The sequence below is a fragment of the Schistocerca serialis genome, chromosome 1 (assembly GCF_023864345.2).
Source record: "Schistocerca serialis cubense isolate TAMUIC-IGC-003099 chromosome 1, iqSchSeri2.2, whole genome shotgun sequence".
In the NCBI taxonomy this organism is placed as follows: domain Eukaryota; kingdom Metazoa; phylum Arthropoda; class Insecta; order Orthoptera; family Acrididae; genus Schistocerca; species Schistocerca serialis.
Window position 1 is genome coordinate 120357341 of NC_064638.1, and position 19398 is coordinate 120376738.

General features: G+C 37.8%; 1 protein-coding gene across 1 annotated transcript in view; it reads left to right on the top strand.

The window, feature by feature from the left end:
• LOC126463709 (kinesin-like protein Klp98A) overlaps positions 1–19398 on the top strand; it is a 419586-nt gene that overhangs the window by 386289 nt on the left and 13899 nt on the right. Inside the window, exons 20-24 of the mRNA XM_050096180.1 lie at positions 2088–2234; positions 2353–2474; positions 17371–17475; positions 17748–17796; positions 17879–17939. Coding sequence (XP_049952137.1) covers positions 2088–2234; positions 2353–2474; positions 17371–17475; positions 17748–17796; positions 17879–17939 — 484 coding nt within the window. The remainder of the gene's footprint in view (positions 1–2087; positions 2235–2352; positions 2475–17370; positions 17476–17747; positions 17797–17878; positions 17940–19398) is intronic.

Sequence of the window (19398 nt, forward strand, 5' to 3'; positions counted from 1 at the left end):
ACCACACATCATTTTTAAATGTGTACAGTCTTGGACAGTCGTTCAGGGATCTCAGGAGTCTCATTTCTGATCCCTGCATCTTCATGAGCTGTTTAGCATTTGTCAGCCAATTCTCTGAGCTGCAAAGCAAGACTGGCACAACTGTGACTTCATTCTTGTTTCTTTTCTTGTTTCCCTGTATATATGGCCTGATACGTACACAGTTTGTGATGGATATAAAAATCAATGCCATATAATTTATATGAAAGCCAAGATATTAGAATGAAACACTTGCTCAGTAGGTCTATTATGTCTTCATTTAACCTGAAATTTCTGTAATTTTACCATCACGGTAATTTCACAGTGTTTATGTGGGAAGAAGTCTGTTTACTCTTCTTTCAATGGGAACTCACAAAATTTTAACAGCAAGTTGTCACATGTCACACAGAAGATAGTTAAGCAGAGGAAAATCTGGAATGGAATAAGAACAATATAAAATAGGATACACTGCTATTCATAGATGAGGATGAGGTGTTGAGTGGCAGACAGGTACATTCAAGTGAACTGTTGCATTGTTTGTCATTCTTCGGATGAAGTGTCACTGCACGCGTGCGACACACACACACACACACACACACACACACACACACACACACACACACACACAACACAACACAACACAACACACACATTGGGAACTGAGTTTGCTGAAGGAAAGTACTGACCAGTCTTTCTGCCACTTTGTAATTTGAACTGTAATTTGTGTTTTCTTACACTAACTATTTCCATTGTTAATCATATGTCACACAGTATATTTTCCTTGCATTACCAGTTTGTTTGTTTGTTTGTTTGTGTGTGTGTGTGTGTGTGTGTGTGTGTGTGTGTGTGTGTGTGTTAACAAGTAGTGTAGCTACAACTGTCGTGTCTCTGTCTAGATGCTGTTGTTGACATTTTTGCATCTACGCTGACAGCATAATGTTTTTGTCAAGAGTAAGGGAAACTTAAAAAATACTACTAAATCGAGTGAATACACTATTTAGCTCAGACTTGGGGGTAAAATAAAGATGAAGTTGCAGAAAATGTGGTGTAACACATCACCTTGGAGAAAGTGATGTGTTACACAATGTCTATCTAAAAGACAAATGATGTTTTTTAGTTAAGTAATGAGTTTAGAAACAATTACTGTTTGAAGTTTATTCTTACTTGTACATGAACACAGCTTTGAATGGATGGAGTGTGTTTGCAAGGCGAGATGACAATAGCAGCTTTATTGCACTTCGCAGAGGTTTATTCCATGCTGCCATATCCTGGCTTGGAAATGTCCTGTACACCATGGAAAAGCAAGTACTGTGACAATTGGAGTGATGTCATGGGAGACAGTTGAGTGAGGATTGGCTTTTTAAATTTCAAACATCTTACAGAATAAATGTCAAATTGATGTATGTTGTTATAACACGATGAAGTGATTCCATGCTGTAAAGGAAGGATCAGTATATTAATAATTTATGAAGAAGTGTTTTCTGTTCTTTAGTAGAGAGTTGGAGATTAAGAAAACCTTACAGCTTCCAGCACAGGAAAAGTTGATGGGATAAGGAAGTCCAAAGCATAGAAGGAACATTGAATCAAGAAGCAACAGTTCAGAATATAAAAGGAGCAGGAATCATAATCAAAATATACGCATGTCATAATATTAAACTAGGGATCAGTTCAAAAGGAGACTAAATGCTTGGTGACAGTCGAAATGGGACATGTTAATAAAATTAATAGAAGAATTATTTTATCTAACAAGCAAGAATACACAAGAAAGACATCCAGAATTAGTGTGGTACAGTTCTAGAAAATAAAACTTTGGTGACATCAGATATTGACATTAAACTGTGGAGAGAGCTCATGAAATTGCACATCTGTTCCGTAAACTTTGTCTGGAAATGGAACTTAAACTGAGAGTCTGCTTACCATACCAGATGGACATTTAGATTCAGTCACAAACCTAATGTTCAGGCCATTTTAGTATCAATGGACCATAGTTACATGTTAATTTGTTAATTAGTGTTTACTGAGAATTAGAAGTGAACTAATGACTTAGTGTATGTTTTTGTTGTTTCCAGAATGGTATAAATTCCGTCTCACATGGCATAGGGGCTGTGCAGATGATGCAACAGTTGTGTGAACGGATGGGACAGCAAAAGATGCTTATTATCAGAACACTGGAGGGTGAAAACTGCAGCAAGTCTGAGCTGAATCAGCAGATTGCAGTACGTACCCAGAATACACAGTTTTGCTGACTTGTGATACTGTTTTGGTATTGTATAGCTTATATTTTATGTATGTTTGCATTTAAATGACTAAAATATGTATTTTTCATTGTTGTAGGTATTGCAGGAACTGAAGCGGCAATATGTTAAACTAGAAATGGCTCTGGAGCATCAAACCCAGGGAGACATCACAGTTAGCAGTGATGAGTCTGAAGATCTGTCAACATCAGCTGATGACGGGTTTGTACAATCTTGTACATGTATATCAGTAAATGCCAAACAACAAAAAAACATAAGTAATGTTGAGCAGACTTCAAAAAATTATTAAGTGGCAGCTCTAGTTTCAAAACACATTTCTTTCATAATGCATACATGTACACATGCAGAAGTGGTCATGAACACTCTCTCTTTCTCTCTCTCTCTCTCTTTCTCTCTCTCTCTCTGTGTGTGTGTGTGTGTGTGTGTGTGTGTGTGTGTGTGTGTGTGTGCGTGTGTGCGTGTGTGCGTGTGTGCGTGTGTGTGTGCGCGCGCGCTCGCGCACTACATATTTTGTGTTATGCAGATGTTTAAAGAAAAAATAACAGCATTAGCATTTTTTTCACATTGTTTGCATTACTTTTCATTTGGCACTGGCCATTCATACTGGTGGAGAGCTGACTGGTAGTCATATCAATGTACAAAGCTGAGCAATGATTGCAGCAGAGCTGATATATGACATGGCTGGTTTCGCAGGTAGTTCAGTTTCTGATGTGTTAGCATAAACCTGTGATAGGTCTGGAATAGGAAGTTCAGGGTGGGTGGATTGGGCACATCTTGCACCTGCATCTTTGCCCTATGTCAATGGGGTAGGATTGTGAGTGGCATAGGGATGGACTAGGATGTTGTGAAGGTTGAGTGGGTGACAGAACACTACTTAACAAGAGATGGGAATGATCTTGGGTAGGGTGGCCATAATTTCAGGGCATAATGATAGATAATCGGGTGGTGGGAGGATTTTGGGTGTGTGTGGATATGGCACAAGAAATCTGCTGGCCGTCTAGGTCTGCGGGATAGTGCCTGTCCATGATTCCCTTTTTGAGAAATTCAGCATTCTGGGTAGGGGAGCACGTGTCACTGCAATTTGCCATTCCCAGGTGGCCGGCTGTATGGGAAGGGTTTTTTTGGTGTGGAATGGATGACATCTGCTGAAATGCAGGTGGCTTTAATGTGGGTAAAGGTGCAAATGAAGTCATCTGAGAGGAGGAGGTGCAGAAGAGAACTAAGTGAAGTGGATAAGTGGATGGGAAAGAAGGTTCTGAGGTTGTAAAAGAATGAGGATAGGATATTCTGGCTCTGAGTTCGATCATTAACGTATATCACCAATGAACCTGAACCAGGCTAGAGGTTTGGGGATTTGGGACGCTAAGAAGTTTTCCTCTAGACAGCTCATAAACAGACTGGCACAGGAGGGTGCCATGCAGGTGTCCATGGCTGTGCCATGAATTCGTTTTATTTCTTCCCTTCAAAGGAGAAATAGTTGTGCATTAGGATATAATTAGTAAGATGTGTGAGGAATAAGGTAGTGGGTTTGGTGTCTGAAGGACATTGGGAGACAATGTTCAGTAGGGGCAAGACCATGGGCATGGAGGATTTTGGTGTATATTGAAGTCGTGTCGACAGTGACGAATTGAGATCTAGGACATAAAGGGGTGGGTATGGTGGAGAGTAGGTGAAGGAAGTGGTTGGTATCTTTATTGCGGGGAAGGGGGTAGATTTTGAGTGCTAAGTTGGAAGCGTTGGTCAGTGGGGGCTGAAATTCTTGCAGTGTGAGCACAATAACCAGCTACAACAGGGCATCCAGGATTGTTGGGTTTGTGGATTTTGGGGAGCATGTAGGTGAGTGTGCAAGGTGCCACCAGTTGGTGGCAATCCTTGTAGCTAAAGCCACGTAATCCCAACACTGAACCCTGCCTCTCCCAATTTACACCGCCATCCAACCATGATCCTAGCCCCTGCTAACTTTCCAGGGATTCCTTACCTCCAACTTGGCCTGAACATCCTTTCCCATATCCCTTCCTAAGAACAACAACGTTTCAACAGAAGAAAGGCCTGTCGTACAGATCCTGCTAATTGCAGACAAAAGTTCCACCACTGTCGATAAGAATTGCAGTGACTACCTGGTGGAGCAGGCCTCCGGCAGTTGTCACCTCCACCTATAAACTTGGCCAGAGTGATCTGACCCAGGAGTCAAAATAACCTACAATCCCTACTTGAAGCCTTAGGCCCTTGCCTGAACATTTCTTCTGAATATTTTTCTCACTTCACTCGTATGACACCCCTTACACCCACCTTCCATGGGTCCAAGAGAACAGACACACATGTATTATTAAGGCAAGTCTGATCAATGATCCTTTCAGTGCAGATGCACACCTTGCTCTAACTCTTTTGGAAATCAGCAGAATGCCACAAGCAATGAGGATAATGGCCAATGACACTATGTCAGTAGTGTGTGGATAAATTAGAATTTGGGTTTGATCAGAGTCATGTTAGGGTAGTCCGTGAAGTTGCGATGAGCACTATATCTGGATGGCTTTGTGGTCAGAGCATCTTTTTAGTGAAATTTTAAACTGGTATGAAGTGGTCAGAAGAAAGGGAGAAAAAACATAGTGAACAGATGAAAGAATACTGAAAGAAAAGAACAGAACAATAGACAAAGAGTTGAAATGTGCCAGTCCCAGTCATCCGTGGTTGACCCATTCCAGAATAGGGAAGGGAGTGGGGGACAATTAACAATGAAAGGGTATTTGTTTCAAACAAGAAAAATCATAGAAATGATCAAAATCATCTGTAAATGTCTCAAAGAGAATGTTAGAAGGAATAATGAATATTTGATAAGAGAAACAATTTAAACAATGAGAGTCCGAAGAAAACCAAACAGAAACTTATGAAGATCATCCAGAAAGTAAGTTCCAGTGACAAAAAAGAAATCAAAAACATCAGTATGTAAGAGATATTTATTTCATCTTTTGCAGAGATTTCCTCAAGATAGTCACCATTGTTATTTAACATTTATAATCCTGATGCGCCAACACTTGTATGTCTCTGGGGTAGGTGTCTGCCACCAGCATCTATCCCTTATTGTCATTGTCGGATTGTTTTCCTACCAGAAAAAGTACCAGGACAATGGACAGATGAAAATCCCTTAGTGCAAGGTCAGAGCTGTAGGGTGAGTAGTTGAAGATCTCTCACCCAACACCATTTATTTATATATATGGATATATATATGACCAGATATGACCAGACACTTATTTTTACACCCATCCATCAGCTGTCGTGAAAACAAACTTGCACATGCTTTGTGGCAACTAAGCCATTGTGTGATAAATTTCTGCAGCAGTGTCTGCAAAATTGCATGCCACACTCTTTTTATCAGTTCTGTCATCACCAGGAGCAGTTGGTCACCATAATCTTTTCTGTGTGGACTGGTTTGCCCTTCAGTGAATTGCCGGCAGAATCATCTACCCACACTATTGCTAATGATGTTGGCTCTGTACTCATGGCACTGTTAGGGGCAGATCTGTAATGGAGTTTGCTTCCGAACATGCAGAAATCTGAAAGTTGCACAAAGCTCACAGTTTGCGAGAGACCACATCAGTGCTACCATTTTATCATAGTTCTGTGAAATAATTGAATGTTGTCACAACATTGATACTGCATCACATAAAAACCTGTGTACTACCACATATATGAATTCTAATCCAATTCTCCTTGGATTCATGGAGTTTGAGGATCTTTTTGACTTATGGGGGAATATTCCTAAGTGTCAATAAACAATTGTGAGGAAACTTGGTGGGTGTGTAGAAGAGGAAAACGAGTGCAATACTTGTTTTTTGTTTATGCCCAGTTTAACTTTAAGGGGTAAAATACATCCCGAAACGTAATTTGACATTTTAAATTTAGAGGGAATATCTTCAAAACAATGATATATATAAAAAAAATTTCATATAAAATTTGATATGTACTGTTCTTGAAAATGGTATAATCAACTTTTGTAATAATTTGAAATTTTTCAAAATACCCCATCACCATTGATTGATTTTGTTAAATTAGAACTTTTATTACAACATAAATTAAAGCAGCTTTCAAGCTACATACATCCATGTGTAATAAAGCTGGTTTTTGAAATACCATTTATGGAAAATAAGTTGTACACAATGTGCTGTCAGAGTATTTTCAACATACGTAATTAAAATATATAAACATTTATTACTGTTGGATTAATGGTGAGTTTGAACCAAGTTTTCAAGAATCTCTTTTTGAAGTCCCAGATGTCTTTGTGACAGCATAAAAATCTGGCAAGCAATTGTCTGACCAGATCAAAAGCTATTTGAAAGAGTTTTCTTTCCCGGGGAGGGAGAAATACCAGTATTATTATTAGATTCTTGCAGTGGTCAATGTGAAAGAACCATTTACAGCATCATGCCTGTGGACAAGGAACTTGCTCATCAGGCGATCCCAAGGAGCTTGATGGCACACGTACACCCTGAGGAACACGTATAAGTTTCAGTGACAGAAGAACTTTATGAGAAGACTTTCAAATCTAGTTTTATGGAATGATTTTGATGTCAGTCTCCACAATATGAACATACTGCAGTCATTAGTACATAATCATTTCTCTTCACCAAGGCTTATGAATGTACTGAAATATGCCTGATACAAATTAGGATATTTAGAGTATCACTCATGATGATTTAAAATAGTATTGAATTTTGTGTTACGTTACCTTCTATGTCGTGTATGTTACATGAAAGAATTTTGTTCATTTTATGTGCATGGTGTAGAAAAGTTATGTTTTAAGCATTTCTTTATAGATTATCATTATTGTAATTATTTTCTAACATAATAATGAGTCACTTGTTGTTTTCAATTAACAAGATATACTAATCTGAAATGTTAAACTAAAAGTAAGAAAATGAATGTAAAATACAATTTAAACTATAAAACAAACATAAGTAAAATTCACAATTAGAATAGTAATGAATGTTTAGATATTTTAATTAGGTATGCTGAAACTACTCCAACAGCAAATTGTGTACAGCTTATGTTCCAGAAATGATATTTCAGAAACCAGCTCTAGTTTTATTTCTTTAATTGATGTGCTAACAGACATGTGGTGGTGGGGTATCCTGAAAAATTACACATTATTACAAAAGTTGATTATACCATATTCAAGAACATTAGTTACATAGTAATTTTTATATGAAAAACATTTTTTGTATATCATTATTTCATCAAGATCGATTATTGATATTTGAGGATGTTCCCTTGTTAGTTTCAACAAAACCTATACTTAAAGCCTTAGAGAAACAAGGCATTGATTCAACCCGTGCTAAAGAAAATATACATTAATTTTATGGATTGTATTAGACTTCATCTGGATTGTGAGAAATACAGAATTGAAAGAGAGGTTAGACAAGGAGATCCCATATCATTATAACTGTTCTCAGCAAACATAGAGATAGTCTAGAATATTAGAACAGGGAAAAAAAGAAAAAGAGATATATGTTAATTAAGTGAAAAACATTATGACACTAATGACAATGAACTGAAGGCGCGCAGGACATGTAACCTAGTGAGTGGAAATTTAATGGACCAAGGAAGTTCTTCCAAGAGATAACAGGAGAGTAAGACAATGATGGAATGGAAGGTGGGAGGAAGAGATAAAGGAACATGATGGAGCAACACTGAGGCATGTTGTATATGGCCATAATGCAAGTAGTAGCCTGGAAGTTGCTATAATGCAGTACTGGAAACAAAATGGCTGGTAATGACAGTGATGTAATATAATCATACCTCAATGCAAGCACGCAGACCTGTCTTCCAAAATGCTTGATTTCAGTGTTATGAAAAGGGTTTATCATAATATTGTTAATATTGTAATTGTTCCATCAGGATTTTCCATTGTTTGATGCTTTATTTCAAGGTAGATAGGGAAAATAGGATTTGCTTCTTTTCAAGTGAACAAATGATAGCATTCAAACATGTATCTGACAAAGTAAAACTTGCTACCACCACCGCTGAATTGCGTGTTTGGCTGTCTTGGCCATGATCCTAGGCTTAGCAAATTTTATTCATTATTTTATAAGAAACCATGAGAAATGAAAAGTCAGTATCCTCTCAGATTTTCACAGGTAGCACAAACCTCCCTGTGCACACTTAATAATAGGTGCTCAGCATCTAACTCTAAGAGGAACCAACACTGCATTGTTCTACATCAGTTTGTCTGTCTGTATTTACAAAGAAAATGGCTCTTGGAATGTTACTTGTAATGGCATGCTCCATGGGATTGCTGAAACCCTGTAGAACAGTGTACTTTTGACCAGTTTCACTTCACTGTCAGGTACAGAATATGTATGACTACTGTTCAGTAAATCCAAGTTTCCATATTCATATTTGAAGTATGTGTAAGGCTATTTGTCATAATTATCACATGAAATATTAACCGAAATAATGTATCAACAGCTCATTAAAGTTAGAGAATTTGCTTTGAAATGTTTCGATTTTGAGTACTAGACACCAGGAAAGATAAAACCTGTTACTGGGACTCTAGAATAACAGTAGAAATTAGTTTAACTGTGGTTAGATGTATGTAGCAAATGTATTTAGCTATGTCTGTCGGTGTAGTTAATGAGTCTAGAATTATAAAAGACATCAATATCCTTGAAATCACATTACTGAAAATTTTCTTATTATTTAATGGAAAAAACTGTAAGTAATTTGAGCACAAATTTTTAAATAATAGTTACTTCTCTGAAGCACATGTCGCTCATGGCTTCTGTACAGGGGATGGCTGTGAATCTCTTATCAGTGTGGTCAAATTCTCGAATGCCTATCTGTGGACTTTTTGTCCCTTCAGTTATATCTCAAAAGCATGTATTTGACAGTTCTATTTATTTTATTTTTATTTACACATCAAGATCCGTAGGACCAATTTGAGAAGCATATCTCCAATGTCATGGAATGTGTCAGTACATGAAATTGCAACATAAAAGTTACAAAAGATAAAAATAAAATGTTTATGATCCCAAAAAAAGGTCAAGCCATAAATTTAAGTAAACACAATCAACAATCAGCTTGAGTTTTCAATGAACTCCTCAACAGAATAGAAGGAGTGACCCATGAGGAAACTCTTCAGTTTTGATTTGAAAGCACATGGATTACTGCCAGGATTTTTTTTATTCTTGTGGTAGATTATTGAAAATGGATACAGAAGGATTTCTGCTGAGTATTAACTGAATGAAAGCTGCTTATTCATCAGAATAAGCTGATATTGTTGACAAGGAACAACAGTAAAGAATATATATATTGAGAGGCCAATGTCAAAATCCCCAGACTAGTGAAAATGGGTCGACAAGAGATTTACGAACTTACACCACTTATTGCCTGAACCACCCATTTCTGGGCCATAAATATCCTTTTAGAATGGGAAGAGTTATCCCAAAATATAATACCATATGACATAAGCGAATGAAACTAAGCAAAGTAGACTAATTTTCTTGTTGAACGACCACTTACTTCAGATGCCATTTGAATAGTAAAAATGGAAGCATTAAGGCGCTGATCAAGATCCGGAACGTGGGCTTTCCATTACAGTTTACTATCTATCTGAATACCTAGAAATTTGAACTGGTCAGTTCCATTAATCATATGCCCATTCTGCGAAATTGAAACATTGGGTTTTCTTGAGTTGTGTGTTAGAAACAGTAAAAACTGAATCTTACTGTGATTTAGCATTATTTTTTATTTTATACAAGCCATGAACTTATGTCATGAACTACACTATTTGAAACTGAGCCAGTGTTGCACACAACATTCTTTACTACTAAGCTAGTCTCATCAGCAAACAGAAATTGAGTTACCTGTAATACTAGGGGGCGTATCATTTACATAACTAAGGAACAGGAATGGCCCCAACACTGATCCCTGTGGCACCCCTCATTTGACCATACCCCACTCAGATCCCACATCACAGCCATTCTCAGCACTGTGAATAATGATTTTTTGCTGTCTGTTGTTGAAGTAAGAGGTGAACCAATTGTGAGCTACTCCCTGTATTCTGTAATGGTCCAACTTCTGCAGCAATATTTTGTGATCAACACAATCAAATGCTTTGGTTAAATCAAAAAATATGCCTAGCATTTGAAACCTTTTGTTTGACCCACCCAGTACCTCATGGAGAAAAGAGAATATAGCATTTTCAGTTGTTGAACAACTTCTAAAGCCGAACTGTACATTTGATAGCAAATTATGTGATATAAAATGATCAATTATCCGTACATACACAGCCTTTTCAATAACATTAACAAACACTGATGGCATAGAAATGGGTCTAAAATTGTCTACATTATTCTATTCTCCCTTTTTATAAAGCGGCTTTACTACTGAGTACTTCAATCATTCAGGAAACTGACGATTCCTAAAGGAAAAATTACAAGTATGGCTAAGTACAGGGCTAATGTGTGCAGCACTGTACTTTACTATTCTGATAGGCACTTCATCATATCCATGAGAGTCCTTAGTCTTCAGTGATTTAATTGTTGACTCAGTCTCCCCCGTGTCGGTATCACAGAGGAGTATTTCAGACATCAATCTTGGAAAGGCATTTGCCAAGAGAGTTATATGATTCCCTGTAGAAACTAAATTTTTATTAAATTCACCAGAAATGCTCAGAAAATGATTGTTAAATACTGTACATATATCAGATTTATCAGTAACAGAAATATTTTTACTATGAACTGACTTTATATCGTCAACCTTGTTAGATATAATACACATCATCAAGCAAACACAGTGAGCAAGCAAGGAATTGTTAATGACCGAAATCAAGGAAACATTCTTTGTACATAATCATCTGAAAAACTTGCACTAGACGGTGATGGTCCCATTACTGTATTCTAGGGCACTTTACCGACACTGTATGCCCTTTTAGGGCTGATCTAAGGCCCATGCAACACAAACAGCTGCTTGCGGTGCCAATCTAAGAGGGATAGAAGAGGCACGTGAAGTGCAAAATTTATGTGGACTGTGTATCGTCAGCAAACAAGTTGTTAGGACATTACAAATGTGTGGTTATGAACCAGCACTGACTTCATTATCAAGAACAGGCTCACTTATCCATTTTCGACTATGTTGAAACATTAGAAGTTGTCTTATATCAGCAGCAAAATGTACCATATTCCCCAGTGTTGCACAATCTGAGTTATGGCAAGGGTGAAATTTGAGGTCAGTCAGATGGGGGATTTAACTGACATTTCAAATAAACAATACTAACTAGGGTAGTACGTCATACTAAAGCTAGTGGCAACTCGTACCACGCATTTGTGTTTTATCTTGCAAACAGCTCGTTTGTGAACACATGTTTACTGGAACTTTTTTGCTTTTGTTATTGCACGTTTTTGTGCATCATAAAATAAATGGGTTCGGCTATGAATGACAGACGAATCACAGTGTAACGGTTGTGATGTGAGTTACACAAGCTGTACTGTACAATGTGCTTGACCACACAGGTTTCCCTTCAGCAGTTATAGCACTATTAATTTTATAAGCCCTTCCAGTCAGGTTGTGCCACATTGGACAGGAAAAATTGGTTTTTACTTTTACTGAGGCCATAAACCGCATAAAAAGCAACAATCAAATTGATTTTTGAGTATTGTGAGACTGGCACAAGGCATGTTCAATAAGATGTCCACCTATTTTTCTCCCACAAGTTGAAATCGAGGAACACCATGTTGCACAACAAGAATGGAATGTTTCAGGAGTCACGTTAAGAATGCATTGCACAATGTGTGCCATTAATGCAGCATTGAACACTACATCTTTCAGGTAACCTTGCAGCCAGATCTCACATAGATTAAGATCATGATCTAGATGGTCCAGCTGTAGGGAAATGATGGCTGATAATTCTAGTATGTCCAAAATGCCTCTGCAGTAGCTGCTTCACCAGCTGTGCAATGTGTGGAGAAGCACCATCTTCCATAAAAAGATTCATACCCACTTATCCAGAGTGCTGAAAGGTCGGAATGATACTGGTGCACAAAAGGCTGTCATAGCCTTTACCAGTGACAGTACAGGTAACATGACCTACAGGACCTATCTCCTCAAAAAAATATGCCTTATGATAAACAATCCCATCAACCAGCATCACACAGTTGCCTTTGCAGAATGAAACAGTACTGGTTGACATAGGAGTGGATTTTCCATTGCCCGTATTCTGCAATTTGGTGTATTAACATGTCCTTGGAGATGTAAATAGGCTTCATCCCTCCTCAGAATGTTCCATGGCTGTTCATTGACCTATTTCATGCCTCCTACACATAGGTAATTTTGTATGGATAGCAATGCAGGATGTTTCATAGAATTTTATGCACATCCACAGTTTGAACAATTTCACGTGCACTGCACATATACATAACCACTTGCCCCCTCCCAAAGTGTTGTGACCACATCTCTTACTGATGTCGGATCAGTTGTTTTCCTCCCTCTGACATAGTGCTATGCTAAAGAACCTGTCTTTTAGAATTTCATGGTCTTTTTTCCAGACCTTGACAGTCACCATTCTTGTAAACAAGCTTTACTGGCAGCGTATGATATTGAAATGAGGCAGTCATACTGAGCATCTCAGAGACAAACTGAGGGACAACCATGTACCCAGTGTTGTTTATTTTGCATATTCTGCTGTTTACACCACAGTCTAGTGGTAATATTTTTGTTAAGTTATTTTTGTTTCCATGATGTTTCCCCCTTCTTCAATAATATTCCATTAAAATTCCACATCATTGTGAGCAGTAGTTCATTTTTTTACAGCATTTTGAAACTAGTACTTTAATTATAATTACCCTGTATATGATTTTCGGCTGGTGCTGTCAGCAGGAATCAAACCCATGTCAATGACCTTAAAATTCTGAACACTGTCAGTCAATTATGGAGGGTGATTATTATTTATGATATGACTAAAATAGTTCTGATTGGATGTTATTAACATCAGGTCATTTTCACTAATGATTTGCAAATGCTCTTTGCAACAAAATACCAAGCACTTCGCCCCTGCTCAGTAATAAGGAATAAACCATTTGCAAACACAAAATCATGCTCTGTAGCCAACTGTGACACTTCCTCCTCTCCTTCCCACTACTCAGTCAGTGATGGTGTCAAAAAAATGTGGTAGCAACACTTGATTACAAACCACAGTGTTCAGTTGACCTCCTTGAGGCTTTTGTTCCATCCAAGTATGGTGCTTTGTGACTGCGTTATCAGTGTGATGACAGATATAAAAGGGCTTGCTTTCTTCTCATTTAGACTTTGAAAAAGAGAACTAGATTCATCCCATGAGAGGGAACAAGGAATTTACGTGTGAGTTCCACGATGAGCCAGTTAGTGAAGGTGAAACAGAAACCTCCTTAATGTAAATTTTTCCTATTTCATTGTTGACACAGATATCTGCTCACTAAAAGATATCTACTGAAGCGCTAAAGAAACTGGTGTAATCACGCATATTCAAATACAACAATATGCAAACTGGCAGAATACGGCGGTCCATTTGGCAATGCCTATATAAGACAAGTGTCTGGTGCAGTTGTTAGATTGGTTACTGCTGCTACAATGGCAGGTTATCAAGATTTAAATGAGTTTGAATGTGGTGTTATTGTTGGCACACAAGCAATGAGACACAGCATCTGCGGGGTAGTGATGAAGAGGGGATTTTCCCATACGACCATTTCATGAGTGTACTGTGAATATTAGGAATCCAGTAAAACATCAAATCTCCGACATTGTTGTGGCCAGAAAAAGATCCTGCAAGACTTGGACGAACGATGACTGAAGAGAATCATTCAACATGACAGAAGTGCAACTCTTCTGCAAATTGCTGCAGATTTCAATTTCAGCATGTGTACCATTCAAAGAAATATCATCAATATGGGGTTTCAGAGCCAAAGGCCCACACATGGACCCTTCATGACAGCATGACACAAAGCTTTACTCCTCACCTGGGCCTGTCAACACTGACACTGGACTGTTGATGACTGGAAACATGTTGCCTGTTCAGATGAGTCTCGTTTCAAATTGTATCGAGTGAATGAACATATACAGGTATGGAGACAACCTCATGAATCCATGGACCCTGCATGTCAGTAGGGGACTGTTAAAGCTGGTAGAGGCTCTGTAATGGTGTGGGGCAGGTGCAGTTGGAGTGATATTGGACCCCTAATACGTCTAGATATGACTCTGACAGGTGACAAGTACATAAGCCTCCTGTCTGATCACCTGCATCCATTCACGTCCATTTTGCATTCCGACGGACTTGGGCAATTCCAGCAGGACGTGCAACACCCCCCATGTCCAAAATTGCTACACAGTGGCTCCAGGAACACTCTTTTGGGTCTGAACACTTGTGCTGGCCACCAAACTCCCCAGACATGAACATTATTGAGCATATCTGGAATGCCTTGCAATGTGCTATTCAGAATAGATGTCCACCCCCTCGTATTCTTACGGATTTGAGGACAGCACTGCAGGATTCATGATGTCAGTTCCCTCCTACACTACTTCAGACATTAGTGGAGTCCCTGCCACATTGTGTTGTGGCACTTCTGTGTGCTTGCGGGGGCCCTACACGGTGTTAGGCAGGTGTACCAGTTTCTTTGGCCCTCCAGTGTATTTGAGCTCATGAGCATACTTAGAGCAAGAACTAATACAGTATTCATGATCTGCAGATGTAGGATGATGGGAAATTAAAAGCTGTATGCATGGGTCTTGAGCTGTGTTAACTACTGGTGATGAATGTGACACCAGTGAGAAGGAACTAAATGATGAAGTTCTGATCTTAGCACCCAGTCTTCCTGCTGGAAGTCCACTACAGGGTTTATTATCTTATACTACAAAAAGCAACTTTATTGTCATTTTTTCAGTTCTTATGTAAGCTCACAATTCTTCTCGACTTCGCCTGTATAGGTAGCTAGTGGTGAAAGGAATTTTTCAAAACTCAAACTGATAAAGACATACCGTAAGTCAGTAGTTTCTCTAGAACGATTTTATGGACTGTCAACTTTAGCTGTTGAAAATGGTGCTGTGAAGTCAGTAGATTCAGATTCTATTCTGAAGTGTTTTTCAATGTTAAAGAGTAGAAAAATTTCATTGTAATGTTTTAATTCTAGGGAAACATTATCAGTATATATGCTACACAAGTGTAGGAATTATACATGACTTTATTAATAGAATATTTCTCTTTTGTATCCTGTGCAAATCTGTATGTCTCTTTTCAGTTGCATACATAAAATTTTACCATCTTTATCACTTTTGAATTTTCCAAAATTTAAGTACGTAGTAGTGAGATTTCTACACATGTAATATGCAACATATGCATTCAAACAATGTCTTCTTTAATATGTCAGTATAAAATAAATTAGATGATAATTTTGTATTCTGTCCCAGTCGTAAATTATAGAATGAAAATATTGCATTATTAAAAAAAAAAAAAAGAAATTTTGTGTTTCCCACTCTTTTTAATAAATAGCACATTTTTGTTGAAACTAGAACAAAACAATTGAAACTAGAACAAAACAATAGGACTACATCTTCCTGCTTTCACTAAAATATTACAAAGATTTCAGGAATTACCTTAAATATAAATAAACAGTTTCTTCTTGTAATATTTAGCACCAGAATACAGAAATTTATGTTCATTACAGAGTAATGTTTGTGTACTACTTATTATAAAAAAAAGCAACCCATTTCCATGATCACTAAATTTAGAATAATGTTTAAAGTCCTTAATAAGAGTCCTAGGAATAGTGACTAATGTTTGTTGGAGGGGAAAAGGAAGAGGAGGAAACAAATGATATATCACTTGTTTGGAAAAATGTTCTTGAGCTGGCTGTGGTGCCTTTACTACTGTGGATAGAACAGCCAGTTCCAGAGGGATACCTTTAACACTTTCAAAACATTAATATTAAACGTCAATTAATGATGCATCAAAATGCAATAGAGAAATCAAGAGACAGAGATTTGAGAGTGAAAGTTCAGTCATTCTATTGGTGCCTGTTCATTGTAAGCACTAGAACTTGAAAATTGTGGAGATTGGTATGACTCCCTTAGGCTCAGATTGTTGAGTATTCTAGAATCCCATAAAAACTGTACTATGCAGAAGCCATCTTCCCCCCTTCTAGTTCATGGAGCTAAACAGCATTTCACTAGCTACTACTTGACAAACATCACTCGATATCAACAGCTCTAAACAACTTGAATGTCATTTAAATACGTGGAAAATATTCGAAATGCTTCATGGTAATCTGAATTTTGTGAGGCATTATTAAAAAAATATTTCAATATATCTATTGTGACAGCTCCACTACAGAGTCCTCAACTATGGGCCACACATGCACTGAAGTACATTTCCTTTTGACTACAGTGGAGCTGTAATAACTGTACTTGGAAACTTGCAGCATGTTACATTGTAAAACTTACTGTTTCCACATCACAGTGAGAGACTGCAGTTATGAGCCATAAAAACATTCAGATAACTAAGCAAAAGTAGAAGATTTGGATGAACAGATATGAGTCCTTCAGGGGATAGTGGCACTGCATTTTTTATTTGCACAAACTATAAAACAAGACTGTGATGACTTAGTAGGAAATGAACATTACGAATATCACACCTACCACTCCCATAACACAGTGTCTCTTACAGTCATTCTCAGTGTAATTGGCATCTTCTGACTTTTTTTTCACAATTGTGATTGATCAAATATTACTAAAAGAAGCATAATCATTAGATGTTAAATTAGAATTAGCTTACTCAGAACATAAATAATACCCAGCCCTGAGCATACCAGTGAAACATTTTCTAAGGGTTTTCTTCATCCAGGTGCTCAAGGGCAGTTAATAGTGTTGACACAGCTCATCACACCAAGTTTGTCAGCCCTGTTCTGACATTACACAGTTGAAAAACAATTGGCCATTAATCATTTAAGCTGAGAGCCTGATAGAATTTCCATTATTGCATTTCCGCTATGTTAGTTTATGTATTAATAACTTTAAATTAATTTATGGTATTTGTAAAGATATTAACTTTTAATATTACATCATTTGTTCACTTTCACAGGTTATCTGAGAACTTGAGTGCGAGCTTGAGGATAGATACCCACAGTTATCAGGAAGACAGTCCAAGACGCAGAGCTTCGCAGAACATACATAAGAGAATTCTTCAGTATGTGTCATGGGATTGTACACCCTTACATACATGCTAAGGCTACATTAATTTCCCTTACCACTGTGTTAATTTCCCTTACTACTGTATTCTCGTCATTCCTTTTTTATGATTTACATTTTGAATGCAGCATAAAAGATGTCTGCAATTGGTAAAGATGGCATTGAAATGTTATCATGTATTACATGCCTATTGTAATTATTACTTATCTTCTACCTTTTGATGATAATGCTAATCCTGTTTCATTTAATAAAGTTTAAATTTCCTTCCAGTGGCCGACTTGGATCGCCTGTGAGTCCAATCCTCTATACTTCAAATTCTGTAAGTGATTCTTTTTCTTTTTTGTTGGGAATTTGTGACTGTTGTATTTCTAACATATCTTTCCTTTTCTATTTAAATACAGAGTCAGGGAGATGCAGATAGTCTTTCTGCTTACAGTCTCAGCATCCCTTCCCCCATATCTGGTGAGTAGGCTTAAATCATACATAAAATATGAATAGATAGTGTGCAGAAACCTCCAGGAATGCACAACGCTTGTATCTAAATTTGGACAAAACATGCTAATTTTGAACTATGAGAGAGAATTTTTCCCTTAGGAGCAAATAAAAGAGAAAGATGCAGTAAGTTAAAGGCCAAAAATTCAGGAGGGTGATTTAGGAGTTGACACAAAGTTTGTAGTGCAGGTCAACACAAACCACTTTATATTAGTACTGGTATATCAATGTAACTCCAACACAAGTTTGATAAGCCAAACTTGTTAACTGATGTGGCATCACATTGTACTAGTGAGTACAAAAATTTACAGTACTTAGATGTTAGATTAGTGGAAGGCAAAAAGAATATAATGATGAAGGAATTTAAGTAACAGTAAAAGCAGTTAATATATTGAATAATACAAACTACTATGATTTTTGAAAATCCAGGAGAAACAAAATTAGCAACCCAAGGAAAGGCAACCACTTATATTAGAAGTAGTTTTGACGGGCTAGAAGGTGCACATTAATGTCTTGATGGCTACAACTGAGCTGTTGACAACTATGGGACACTTTTACACAGTGTTATAATAACTGTGCTCTGTAGAGCCTCTCACATAGGGGGATTATCAGGGATGTGGATTGAGTTGGGTTTAAATTGAGAAAGATAAGTAGACATAGAAGAAGGCAGTGAAGAGGTGCTGATACCAGCTAAAAGACATTCCGATACTAAACTCCAGGTGGGATGGGTGATCAGTAGTAGACTGGCCCGTTTGAAATTTGCACTGTGAGTTAGACAAGTGGCCTTTACGTGATAGATCCCTCAATTTTTCATAAGTTGGTCTTCATGGAAGTACCACAGTTCAAATATCGTTTATACGGATGGCTCAAGAGTTAAAGACCGGACGGGCTACACCTTTACATGCACCAGGACCAACAAGCAATATCCCTGACTAGTCAGCACAGCCTATTTATGGTAGAACTGGTGGCACTAGTGTGTGTCCTTCACTACATTTGCAACCTATCACAAGAATGTTTCCAAATCTGCAGTGACTCAGTGAACAGCCTCAGGTACGTCACTCTCAAAAAAATTCTAGCTGATAATGCCTAGGCAGCAAATCAGGTTTTAAATTTCACCCATCAGAGTAGTTTGTATACTTTTATGTGAATCCTTTATAGTTATCATCTGGCCGGCTGCCAGACGGGGATGAAGGGTTTCCTGCTTCTGCCTTTTTGGTCCTGAGGGAGCCTCTGGCTGCCTCCTTATAGAGGTCAGGCTCGACCCTTGACATATCCACTCAGTTCTAATAGTATCCATGATTTTTTTTATATTTTAGTGGTCCTCCTAATAGGTATCCAACTTGGCAGCCGTATTGACTTTGTGTAGTGGGAGAGGCAGCCCGTCACAGTGCAGAGGTGGACTTTCCGCTGCAGGACAAGATGCCGTGGG